The sequence below is a fragment of the Lipotes vexillifer genome, unplaced genomic scaffold (genome assembly GCF_000442215.2).
Source record: "Lipotes vexillifer unplaced genomic scaffold, Lipotes_vexillifer_v1.1 scaffold382, whole genome shotgun sequence".
In the NCBI taxonomy this organism is placed as follows: domain Eukaryota; kingdom Metazoa; phylum Chordata; class Mammalia; order Artiodactyla; family Lipotidae; genus Lipotes; species Lipotes vexillifer.
In genome coordinates this window covers 3671551-3684469 of record NW_006780611.1, presented here as the reverse complement: position 1 = coordinate 3684469, position 12919 = coordinate 3671551, and the positions used below count along the sequence as shown (strand labels likewise).

General features: G+C 47.1%; 1 protein-coding gene across 1 annotated transcript in view; it reads left to right on the top strand.

The window, feature by feature from the left end:
* The window catches only part of GTSE1 (G2 and S-phase expressed 1), a 25725-nt gene continuing 12806 nt past the window's right edge, over positions 1-12919 (top strand). Inside the window, exons 1-3 of the mRNA XM_007453902.1 lie at positions 1-22; positions 6439-6493; positions 6594-7107. Of these exons, the coding sequence (XP_007453964.1) occupies positions 1-22; positions 6439-6493; positions 6594-7107 (591 nt within the window). The remainder of the gene's footprint in view (positions 23-6438; positions 6494-6593; positions 7108-12919) is intronic.

Genomic DNA, 12919 nt, shown 5'->3' with positions numbered 1-12919 from the left:
ATGGAGTTTCCCAAGAAGGATGGTACGTCCCTGTCACTACAGCGCTGTCGGTTCGGGGAGCTCAGGGAAGATGCAGGTCCTGCGAGAACTCGTTTGTTTATTCACTGCTCATCCCGTGCTCTGCACCCGTTGAACTCCTGCTCCCTGTCTTCAAGGAGTCTGCATCCCTCTAACTTATTCATTTTCCGCTTTTCTACATTCCCTATACCCCCACAGTCTTAACTTCTGTCGCAGCAGAGATTCTTGTCGGTTTTATTTACTGCAGTGTCCTCAGTGCCTGACACTTGATAGGCACTCGGATATTTGTGGAATTGGATTTGATGTTGCCATTTTTTTTTGCTTGTTGCTGGTTTCTGTTGGCTGAGACTTGTTCAGGATCTTGGCCACCACGTTAGTGAGTGAGCCTGGTCTGTAACTTTGCTGTCTTGTTCTGTTCCTGCCAGGTTTGAGTGTGGAGGTGACAGCAGACTCACAGAATAAGGGCCACGCCCTCTTTTTCTGCTAAAGCGTGTTGACATCCTTTATTCTTTGTTCTTCACAGCACCCATGCGAGTAGACTGGGTCTCCCTGTATCCTTAACTACTCCATTCTGCAGAACCCATCCTAGAGGATGCCAGTCATCGGTGTTACTTCATCGGATCTAGAACAGTATTTGCCGCTGCAGTCTTCTCCCCCTTCCTCTTCTATGCCCCCTTCCGAGGCCCTTCCACGTGCCCGCTGAATCCCCGTTGCTGCTTCCTGAGGCCTTCACCCCTCTGTCACCTTCCTTTCGCATCCTTACTTTTTTGCCTGTCCATTAAGTCACGTTCATCATCGACGTGCAGATAGGTCCCATTATCTGACTTGTCCCATATCCTCCGCTCCCTCTCCACTGCCGTGTGCCTCATTCAGAGCCAGACTTCAAGAATCTTCTGTACTTGTTTCACTATTTTTTCACATCCTTCAACCTCTGCCAACCCCCTCTGCCCCGACACTCCACTCAAGCTGCCTTTATCCGTCACTGAGGACATCCGTGTTGCCAAATCTGCTCTCATTTTTCTGTCCTCTCAGTAACCTTTGACCTTTTCTCCTTCCGGAAACTTTCCTTGCTTGGCTTCTGAGGCATCTTGGTTTTCCTCCTGCCTCCCTGGCTGGTGTACTTCCATCTCTTTGCAGACTTCTCTTCCTCTCTCCGGGACCTGGTCTGGGGTCTCTTTGTACTTTCCCCCACAGGTTCTCAGACAGTCCCATGGCTTTAAATCCATTCTCCTTTCTGGTGGTGCCCACATTTTGTCTTGAGCGCAGCCTCTCCTCTGAGCTCTGGCCTCTTGTGTTCACCTGCCTTTGTACTTGGCATCTTCACGTAAATGTCTCCCACCTCTTAACTCAGCAGGTACCTGGCTCCCACCCCATTCTTAGCAGGCTCTTTGTCTTTCTAATGGAAGTACATTGCCTCTCCATTCACCCAGCTGTGAAAGTTGTGAAGCTGCCACATTTGTTCAATCATCAGTTATTGTCATTTCCACCATATAGCTTGGATCCATCTACCTCTTTCCAGTTCCACCCAAATGCCACCACCTTGGTCTCAGCCATGTTAACTCACCTCCACCTACTTTTTTCTTTGTTTGTTTTTTTAATATTTATTCGTAAGTATTTTATTTTATTTTATTCTTTAATATTTATTTATTTGGTTGCGCCGGGTCTTAGTTGCGGCAGACAGGCTCCTTAGTTGCAACTCACCAGCTTCTTGGTTGTGGCACGTGGGCTCCTTAGTTGCAGCATGTGAACTCTTAGTTGTGGCATGTGGGATCTAGTTCCCTGACCAGGGATCAAACCAGGGCCCGCTGCACTGGGAGCGTGGAGTCCTAACCACTGTGCCACCAGGGAAGTCCCTACCTACTTGTATATTTTGCAGTGTGTGCACTGTAATTTCCAGTGTGTGCACTGTAATTTCAGTAGATACTACCTGCTTCTTTTCTGATACACTGTACACAGCCCCCAGGGTAACCTTTTAAACACAAAAGTAGAGCATATCTCTCTTCTGCTTAAAACCCTTCAATAGCTCCTTGTCCCACTTTGGATAAAGTAAAAGCCTGTCATGGCTTGGACGCTGTCTGGGATCTGATCCTACCTATGTTTCCACCTCCGCCTGCCACTGGCCACTTCCTCAGAGGTGTCCCCACCTCCACGTTGGCCCCTCACCACACTGCCTTTCACTCAGTGTGCCCACTGGACAGTGCACTCCCAGGGGAGCACACGGCCCGAGTTTGCAGAATGGACAAGGCAGCCAGCCCAGGTCACTCGGAGCCAGTCGCGGAGCCTGGTGTAGAAGGCTTTTCCCCTGACTCCCGGTCCGGGATTCCTTTCTCCACAGCAGACAGATGGAAGTCTGTAGCAGTGACCTGTAAAAATGACATCCTAGGTGCAGACACGTAAAAAGTGAAATGTATGTCTCCATCTCCTTTTTGTCCCTCAGCTGCCCAGTTACCACCTCCAAAGGCCACTGATGTCATCGGTCTCCTGGGTGGTCCAGACCTAACTTGTGCAAGGGCAAGGCAGTATGTGTCATTCGAGTCCCCCTTTTCTATAGCATATAGAACTCTGTTCTGCATCTTGGTTTTTGCACCTAATTTATCTTGATGATCTTTGTATATCAATATATGAAGTGTTACTTTTTTTTTTTTTGAGCCTAAGTAGTGTTCCATTCCTCTGTGGGGCTGTGCTGTACTCCTATCTGCTATCCGGGAACATTTAGTTTGTGTCTGGTGTCTTGCTGTAACATGCTGCAATAAACAACATGGGGGGAATTCCCTGGCGGTCCAGTAGTTAGGACTCTGGCGCTTTCACTGCTGAGGGCCCGGGTTCAATCCCTGGTCGGGGAACTAAGATCTCACAAGCCGTGCAGCGCAGCCAAAAAAATAATAATAATAATAAGGGATACTTGACAGCGGTAGACTTCTGGGTCAAAGTGTACGTGCATTTCTTACTTAGTAGATACTGCCAGGTTACCCTCTGTAGAGCTCTAGTAACTTACAAATCAAACTTGTTGATTTTTAACAATCTTACAAATGAAAAGTGGAATCTCTGGAATCCCAGGATTTTTCATGACTCTTATTTTTGAGTGCGGCCGGACTTCTGGTCATATACTTAAGAACATTTCATTTTATCTCCCATAAATTTCCTCTGTTCACATCCTTTGTCTGTTCTTCCTCTGCCTTAGTTGTTTTCCTACAGTCTGCAGCACTGCTCACCAGTCGGCACAAAGGGCCGGGAGCTGCACGTGTTCCTTTCCCTGCTTGTTTCTTTTAACTTTGCTCATGGTGATTTCTGCCATGCAGAGATGTTAAATTATTAATACATTGGACTGTCAACTTTTTGTTTTATGGCTTCCAGTTTCGTATCATTGTTAGACCTCTGCACACCAGGTTATAAAGTGATTTCCCCATGGTTTCTTGTTCCCTTAGGGTTTCATTTTTTCAGTTAAGTCTTTGACTTATTTGGAATTTGTTCTGGTATGGTATGAGGTATGGATCAAACTTTAGATACATATATTTTCCCCCCCAAAAAAGGTTATCAAGTTTATCTCAATACCATTAATTGAATAATCCACTTTCCCCTTTTATTTGATATGTTACCTTTATGATATACCAAGCTCTTTTTTATATCCATGTTGCATATTTCTTGTTAGGTTTGTTCATGGGTGTTTTGCATTTCCTTGGTGCTACAGTAAATGAGGTCTTTTCTTCCACTGTATCTTCCGTTCTTTTTAGATGTGAAAGCTGTTGTTTGTTTGGTTGGTTTTTGTGGCTGTGCCCTGCAGCATGTGGGATCTTAGCTCCCCACCCAAGGATCAAACCCGTGCCGCCTGCGTTGGGAGTGCGGAGTCTTAAACACTGGACCACCAGGGATGTCCTGAAAGCTGTTGATTGTTGTGTAATAATTTTGTCAGCCATGTGCTTTTATCCGTTTACAATTTATAATAGTTTTTAGTTGATTTTCTTGTGTCTATAATCGTAGCATCTGTGCATTGTGGTAATTTTAACCTCCAAATTCTTTCCTTTGTCTAATTGTGTTGGTTAATGCATGCAAAATAATGTTAAGAATTGTGACAGTAGATGGCCTTGCCATGTTGCTAGCTTTAAAGAAATTTCTTCCTTGGTTTTCCATTAAGCCTGATTTGGGCTTGCTGGTTAATTTATGTGTAGATGGTAGTCAGTAGTGCTGTTCATCAGTATTTCTGCTTTTTTTTCCTCCTGGATACATGGTAGAATTGTAATTCCCTGCCCACTTAAAGTTGGATTTGCCTCAGATGTCCAGTGAAAGGGGAGTGTTATGTGTCACTTGTAGGTCTTTTAGACCCAATGTGGAATTTGCTGTTTCCTTTCTTCTGCCATGAAGACCAGCAGTGCTTCCGATGGTGGAGGCTCCGTCAGCCTGGGTTCTGGAGTGAGGGGGACATGGAATGGGGCCCTGGCAGACAGTTTGAGTGAGAAATACAGCTTTGCTGTTATAAGCCACTTGAGATTTGGGGACTGTTTGTTACTTCAGCATAAGTTAGCCTATCCTAACTGATAATATATATTTGCTCCTGGCTTTAGGAGGAATGCTTCTGATGGTATCCCATTAAATCTAATTTTGGCTTTGGGGTTGAGATGGGTACTTCCTTATATGATAAAATATGTCTATTACTTTCTTTGTAGTTCTTTCTTTGTAGTTTCTTTGTAGTAATATGTCTATTACTTTCTTTGTAGTCAACAGTGTATGTTGCGTTTTGTCATGTGCCTTGTCAGTGTATGTGGAGGTGATCTTGGCTTACCGCTTAGGTCTAGTAATGTGATCATGCTACTAGATTATGTGAAACTAAACTGTCCTGCAGTCCTGAGGTCCTGGCTGAACCTCACTGGGTCATGATAGAGTCATCATCATCGAATCTTAATGTGTTGCTGGGTTCTGTTTGCAAATATGCGTATTTAGGATTTTTATGTTGACACAAGCCAAGTCCTTAGTTTTCTTTATAGAGCAAACTTGGTAGGTTTTTGGTATGGTTGTGCTTGCTTCATAGATGCAAGCTGGAAGGTTTCTCTTTTCCTGTCCTTTGGAGCAGTATAAATGGTTTTGGAATGACATATTCTTGAAAGATTTGATAGAATCATCCTGCGAAACTTGTGCTTTTTTGGGGAGAATGGCTCTTTAATAAATTTCTCCAGTTATTTTGTGATAATTGAACTATTAAGATTTTTTTTTCTTTCTTTTGGAGTCAGGTTTGTAAATAAATCGATTTTAATCATTTAAATACAAAAAATATTCTATTTCCTAGAACATTATCTCTGTCAGCCAAGTTCTTAGGTTTATGTGCACAGAGTTGAGCAAACTAGCTTATGAATCTTTTAATCTCTTTCTCTATTTCTCTTTATTTCTTTTGTGCAATTGTGCTTTCTACCTTTTCCTTGATTAGGTAGTTAGGATTAATTGAATTGACTAAGTAGGACCTAATTAGGCTATCAGTATATTTTAAAATTTTATGGTTTTGATAAGCATGGTGCATTGTTTATTAGGATCAAATAAAGTAAGATTTGTGAAAGTGGTATATGAAGTTTATAGTAGTGAAATACCAGTTTATTGCATTTTGATAAATATTTGCTTGAGAGTCCGGGCCTTTAGCTGGACATTGGGGAGTTTGGGAGAGTATCAGGCATTTACTGTCCTGGAGGAGCTTACAGTCTGGTTGGTGAGAGACATTTACAGGATAGGGATGCTAAGGCAGAGGTCCGGCCGGGGTCTGCAGGAGCCCTAGGGGAGGGCAGGAGTGGAGTGGGGTGTGAAGCTGGAGGAGCGAGCGGCCGTCCCAGCCGAGGGACCCGCTGCCCCAGAGCCCGTGGTCTGTCAGTGGAGGCTCGTGGACACGCAGGGCTGGGGAAGGCCCCGTGGTGGACAGGGCACGGGGAGCAGTTTTTTCTGGGCGTTCAGGATGAGCTCCGAGGAGAGGCGACAGTCGACAGGTATGCATGGAGCCCTGCCGTGCGCTTGAGTAACGCTAAATTTGCTTCTGAAAGAGGACTATGTGCATTTGTAAATGGGGAATTTAATTCTAGGGGAGCTGAGGCAGCTGGTCTCTTGAAAACGTTCTATACCAGAAAACGACTTACCTAGTCTTGCAAAGCTATTCCAGTGACTCGGCCAATGCATTTTAGATTATATCTTTAAAATAAGGGCTGAAAAATAAGGACTTAGGCTTTGGTGGCAGCTTAGCAAACACAGAATGGCTGATGCTATTTTTAAAAGGAAATGGAAAAAATAAGATAATCTAACGCCCCTTAAGAAAATGTGGCTATTAAAATAATGATGTCACACTTTTGGAAGTGAGATTTCAAACTAGTTTTGACAGCTTTGGAGACTATGGTGATGTTCTCTCGTTAGCAGCCCCATCCCTGAAGTAACGACTGACCTTTTCCTCCCCAGATGCTCTTCTGGCTGATGAAAAGTTCGACTTTGATCTCTCATTGTCTTCTTCAAGGTAAACAAATGAGTTTCTTCCCTGGCCTTTGTACAACCACGTTCAGTGAATCTTTCACTTAAATGCCTGTGTTATTAATAATCCTTTTCTGATAAAATAGTGCCAGTGAGGATGATGAAGTCTTTCTTGGACCTGTTGGCCATAAAGAAAGATGTATTGCTGCCAGCTTAGAATTAAATCGTCAAATTCCTGAAGAGCCTCCTTTGCCAGCATCTGAAAGTCACTTCACCTGGAGTCCTCTGACTGGGGAAAAATTTGTGGAAGTTTATAAAGAAGCTCACTTACTGGCCTTACAGATACAGAGCAACAGCAAAGCCAAGGCGACCCCGGCTGCCACGCCCGAAGACCCTGGGAGCCAGGGAGTGGAAGGATTCATACAGGAGTCACAACTGAAAATACACCTCTTTGAGAGAGAAAATGAAGCGAAGAAAAGCCCCAAGTCTCTGAAGAGGGAGACGTACCACCTGCCGGACAGCCCCTCGAGGAGACCGCCGCTCTGGGGCTCCCAGTGCCCCTCGGGTGCGGCCCTGCCGCCTGCTCCTGTGCAGGCGAGCCGCCCCCAGACGCCGGGGCCCCCGCACGCCTCGTGCTCTTCTTTGCCAGTGGAGCCAGGCGCTGCTCACCCTCCGGACCAGGCTGGCACTCAGAAAAAGGTCACCAGCAAATTGCTGCCGCCGCGAGCCTCGTCTCTTAGAGGAAAAAGCATTCCCTCGGCCCTGGAGAAGGTAGCCACGACCCCCAGCAGGACATTTATCTGGGGAGCCAGCCGCTGCCGTGCTTCTGAGCCCACTTGGTTTGTGCCCTAGAACAGAAACCGTTGTGGGGAGGAACCCGGGAACGCAGCTGCTCTGAGGCTCCGAAGCGCAGGCGTAGGAAGTCCAGGAGCAGCAGTGCCAGCGGCGCGGGGAGCGGGGCTTGGGGCGCGTGGGCGGGGCTGCCTCGCTGCTGTGGTGACTTAAAAACACCTCCTCCTCAATTCTGTTTGAGATCTTTGCTTCTGTTTTGTTCCAGCACTGGGCATCCCACCCGTTAGGGGACTTTATGTGCGTTAACAAGCAGCTTCTTCCCAGATCCCCCTCCGGGAATGGCCGTCGGTCCCTCAACCATGACTGAGCTTAGATTGTTCCCTCCCAGGCACGAGGGGATGCACTGCCCCGGGAGGTGGCAGTGGACTTGTGTGCCTTTGGGGTGCGGCCAGCCATCTCTGGGAAGCGGGGGTCCGAGTGGCTCTTGTGGGAGGGCTCTGGGGCAGCAGAGTGTGGGTGTCAGATTGCAGCCACCTCCTGGGTTTGCCTCAGGGAGGAGCAGCTTGGAGCCTGCCCTGCGCCCTTTCCCCGCTCCGCTGCACTCGGAGACAGGCTTAAGCTCTCCGAGCCAGTGAGAGAGGAGTGATGCTTTGTGGGGTTGTTAGCAGGTTTAGGTCGATGCAGAACACCCAGCAAGGGCCTAGAAAATCGCTTCCCTCTACGAGCACATCTCCAGAACCACACGACTCCCTACTATCAGAACCCAGCATTGAGCCAAGCTGAAAGTGGGTCTGGCGTGCAGAGCCCTGTACCAACGGGGCGTGCGACCATTGCTTCCCCAGGGCTGAGACTGCTCCTTTAATCATGCAAGCTCCTCTTTCTGGAAATCATTTGGATGTAAATTTCTGAAGTAATGTTTCTAGAATGAAAGCAGCGTGGTTCTGTGTGTGACACGTGGACTCAGGACAGGGAGTTGGGGTATAATTTTGCTTCTTCTGGGCCCTTTTATTTTCCTGGCCCTAAGTAGTGCTCTATTGCCAGAGAGCTGAGTTTTTGGTCAGTGAGGTGTTAGCTGGATCCCTAGGCAGCGTTTGAGCTCACTTGGGCACCCCCATCACTCCCCACATTGTTTCTGTGGGGAGAGTCATTCACATCCGGAGTGACTGACACAGGTCACCCCTGTGAGGATCGCCTCTAGACACAGCTGGACCACTTGATTGTACTATTTAGAAGTGTCTTTGCAAGGCAGCTGCTAGGATGGCTGTAGTTAGGAGAAAAAACAGCAAGTGTTGGTGAGGATGTACATCGCTCATGGGACTATGCAGTGGTGCGGCCACTGTGGAAACAGTTTGGCAGTTCCTGGAAAACCTAAACGGAATTATCACATGACCCAGCAATTTCCACACTTTGGCATATTCTCAAGAAAACTGAAAACGTATGTCCACGTAAAAACCTGTGTAGCAATGTTCATAGCAGCAGCATTCATAATAACCAAAAGTCAGTAACAACCCAGATGCCCATCAGCTGATGAATGGATAAGGGAAATGTGGTCTCTCCATACATGGAATATTTTTAGCCATGAAGAAATGGAGGACTTACACATGCTACATACAGATGACCCTGGGGAACTAGGTCAGTGAAAGAAGCCAGACGCAGAAGGTCCCATGTCGTATGGTCTCATGTACAGGAAGTGACCATAATAGGCAAGTCATGTTCTAGAGACAGTACATCTGTGGTTGTCTGGGCTGGGAGGTTGGAGGAATGCGCAGTGACCGCTAATGGTCACGAGTTTCTTTTAGGAGCAACAAAAATGATCTAAAGTTACATTGTAAGTGGTTGCACAGCACAGAGTATACTAAAAACCACTGAAATGTACACTTTAAAATGGTGAATTTTATGTTACGTGAGGTATATCTCAATTTTAAAAATGATGTAAAGAAAAGAGAAAGTTAACTGCTTTCTGAGCTTCTTTTGCTTTTTATGAAGTCTTCGTATGAGGGGTTACTTATGTAAGCGTGGATTTGTTGCATGAATGCCCTTGTACCTGAATGTCAGGAATTTATTCTCTGTTGGACTCTGCTTGCCAAAGAAAAATGGCTTTCAGTCCTAGATGAAGATTTATTGCAGTTAAGCAGCCCCTCTGGTCGAGGGCATGACCATTTAATGAATGATTCCGTTCTGTACAGCATTTTAAACTTTATGTAACTGGAACCAGTTTCCTCATTATCACCCTTAAATGTGAATGCTGACTGAGGAGGCGCTCTAGAGGAGCTCCTCCTATTAATGGTCTGTCTTGGTATTATTTTGCCCTGTGTTCAGTGAGGAAGCAAGCTCCATCACCATTCTGTCTGGTAATTTGGCGGAGCAAGTGAACCGCCATATTCCTTTCCATCCAGGTGATGAATTTTATTTATTATTTTATTATTGTTTTTTTGGCTGCGTTGGGTCATTGTTGCTGCGCGCGGGCCTTCTCTAGTTGCAGCGAGCAGGGGCTACTCTTGGTTGCAGTGCGTGGGCTTCTCACTGCGGTGGCTTCTCTTGTTGCGGAGCACGGGCTCTAGGTGCGTGGGCTTCAGTAGTTGTGGCACGAGGGCTCAGTAGTTGTGGCACGAGGGCTCAGTAGTTGTGGCTCGCGGGCTCTAGAGCGCAGGCTTAGTAGTTGTGGCGCATGGACTCAGTTGCTCCATGGCACGTGGGATCTTCCCGGACCAGGGCTTGAACCCATGTCCCCTGCATTGGCAGGCGGATTCTTAACCACCGCGCCACCAGGGAAGCCCCATCCAGGTGATGAATTGAGGACCGTGTGTTGGGAGATGGATGGTGGCTGCAGTTGCTCTAACTGAAGCCTTCGTGTATCTGTACATTGTGAAAGACTAGATAGTTCTCACATTTCAATTTACAATTTTTCAGCCCATGAAAGAGAAACCAGCTAGTCCTTCCAGGATGAAAATCCTAAATGAAAAGGATTCCCACAGCAGCGTGCCCCCTGACAAGCCCCGTGCCGCCCGGGATGTCGCTAGCTTGCCAGCCGGTGGAAACCACGTGGTCCAAGGCAAGCGATCGCTCCCTGTTCCAAACAAGGTGGGTTGGCCAGTGCCAAGGGGGGCTTTGGCCTGTGGTCGAAGGGAATAAGGGGACGCTTTGTATACAGGGGACGTGTTTTTTTTTTTTTTTTTTTCAGGCCGCGCCATGCGGCATGTGGGATCTTAGTTCCCCGACCAGGGATTGAACCCAGGCCCCCTGCGGTGGGAGCGCTTAACCTCTGGACCGCCAGGGAAGTCCCCCACGTGGGATGCGTCTTGATTAAAATCAAGGTTAGGGAGGTTGAAAATAGGTTAGGGAGGTTGAAAATAGGACCCGGTTGAAAACAGGAGAGGCAGCTTGGCGAAATGCAGGGCACACAGGCCTGGCATGCCTGAGGGGCCGGCCTCTGCCCCCGGGGAGCCGAATGGACTGAGGAATGTCAGCCTCTCTGAGCTCAGGGTCTCCCTCACTGCATCCGTGCACCGAGGAGATGGGACGTCGGTGCTCTGAAAACTGCAGCCCCTCACAGGCATGGGGACCACCATCCACATCTTTGCTGTTTATTTTCAGCGTTGAGCTGTGTGTGCTTGTGGAAAGTGCCACATCACTGGTGGTACTCGTTAAGGCTGCCCGGTGCTGGGCCTCGCAGCTGTTGACTCCACAGGCCAGGGTCCAGGCCCCAGATCAGCCGTAAGCAGGCTGCCAGGTGTTCCTCACGCGGGGCTTTGTCGGCCGCTCTGTGGGGAGTACTGCTTGACCTTTTTCTTCCTTAAATTCACGACAATTTGTAAACTACTAAAAGCCATTTAAAAACCCCACTTTTGCAGTAATAAGCCATGGGTAGTAATGAAGTCTTTGCTTTAGTTTGGGCTGAAGAAAACCATGTTAAAGCCACCTGGATGTGCTGGCAGTCTTGCAAGAAAGTCCTCCTCAGGGTCCGTCTCGGGAGTGAGTGCCAGCGTGTGTGCTTCTCCAGCGGCTGGCAAAGGTAAGGCTGGCCCTGAGCACTGTCCTTTCCTGCCAGACTTCTCACAGAGCCACTTAGCAGAAGGTTCTGGAAGGCTTGCTGTGGTCTGGGGCAGGGGAGACTGTTGGGGTCCCTGTCCTCCTCCGAGGGGCATGCCTCTGATGGGCAGTCCTGGTTCAGGGTAGGATAAGCAGTCACAAAGTGGGCACGCTCTCCCGGTGCCAGCAGACCTGGAAGGACACTGAGGCCAGCCTCAGTCATGTGATTAGACACAGATTTTTTTAAAGTAGAGCCATTCCAGATAGTCTAGGGCATAGGACCCCTGTAACTCCTGTGTGTTTATTTAAATCTGTACTCCCAAACCTCTTTAAATTCAAGCTACTTTTTAACCTTTCCAAGCCAAGGGTGCCATCTAGCGGTAAAGGGGAGAAACCCTAGTAGGCTATGGGGAAAGGCTTTCGACTTCCTGCTCTTTAGGACGAAACTCTCTTCTAATTATATTTGCTGTGTAGACTCTGACCATAGGCTAAGCAGCATAGTGTGCATTTTGTATACAAAAATGTGAAAAGTCTAAACTCCTGAATGAGACTGATCTGATTTGGAATCCTGTTAGTTGGTGGTTAAGAGAACTTAAGTGGTTTCTGTATCTTTACAAACTGAGGGGATGACACCTCCCTGGCGGTGTCCTTGTGGGCCTTAGAAGAACCACGTAAAGTCCCGTTCCTGTGTCTCGCATGTGGCATGTGTCCAGTGAAAAACAGTTCCATTACATTAGGTGCTGTGAGGTCTGTTTTGCTGTAATGGCATCAGCCATTCAGGGCATCAGCACCGTATTTGTTTACGATTTCTGATCCTGCCTCTGGGAAAGGTTGAGGACAGATTGAGGGGAGGCTTCTGGTGAGTGTATATTTCTCTGTTGTGCGTAGCAGAATCACCAGGGTCAGATTCCATAGTGTGATGGGGAGAGCATTGTGAAACTGTTACACACGGTGTAACATGAGCTGTGGCTTCAGGCATTCTCTTAAATTTCTCTTAAGAACCTTTTACCAGATTGAGCTCTGTGTTGCGTAAACTGGCAGCTGAGTATTTTCACCCTAGTGTATCTACTGTACTGATTTAAATAACGCTCATAATTGATATGACCTAATTTCCTTGTAGTTTAAAGGAACCGACCAGTAAGGGTTGTCTTCTCTTCATGTCTCCTTCCCCACCTCCCTGACTGGCCAGGTGGGGCCTGTGTCTAGACCATCCATTTTCACCTGTTCAGCTAGGGTAGTTTTCTGCTGTCGACATAATCAGTGAAGATAGGAGAGCTTGAACTTATGTATCCTTATATGCATCTTGGTAATTGTGTCCAGAATTGGCGCCTGAGACTACATTCAGCTAAGCCACGAGCAATGTGGGTTGTCCTGTGTTTGAGGATGTTGCCTGATGGACATACAGAATATTGTTCATATGTCATATATTTTTTTAATATGGAAATCACCATGATAGAAATAAGTAATTTTCCTCATTTGAAAGTATTTTAAGGTAGATTAGCATATCTTGTGTGTGTGTGTGTGTGTGTGTGTGTGTGTGTGTCAGAGAGACAGAAATAACTTCATAATTTAAAAGTCACATCGGCTTGAGTGATAACCAGATTTTGTGTCTCCTCTTCCAGCTAAGCCAAGGGAACGTCCAAGCATTCCT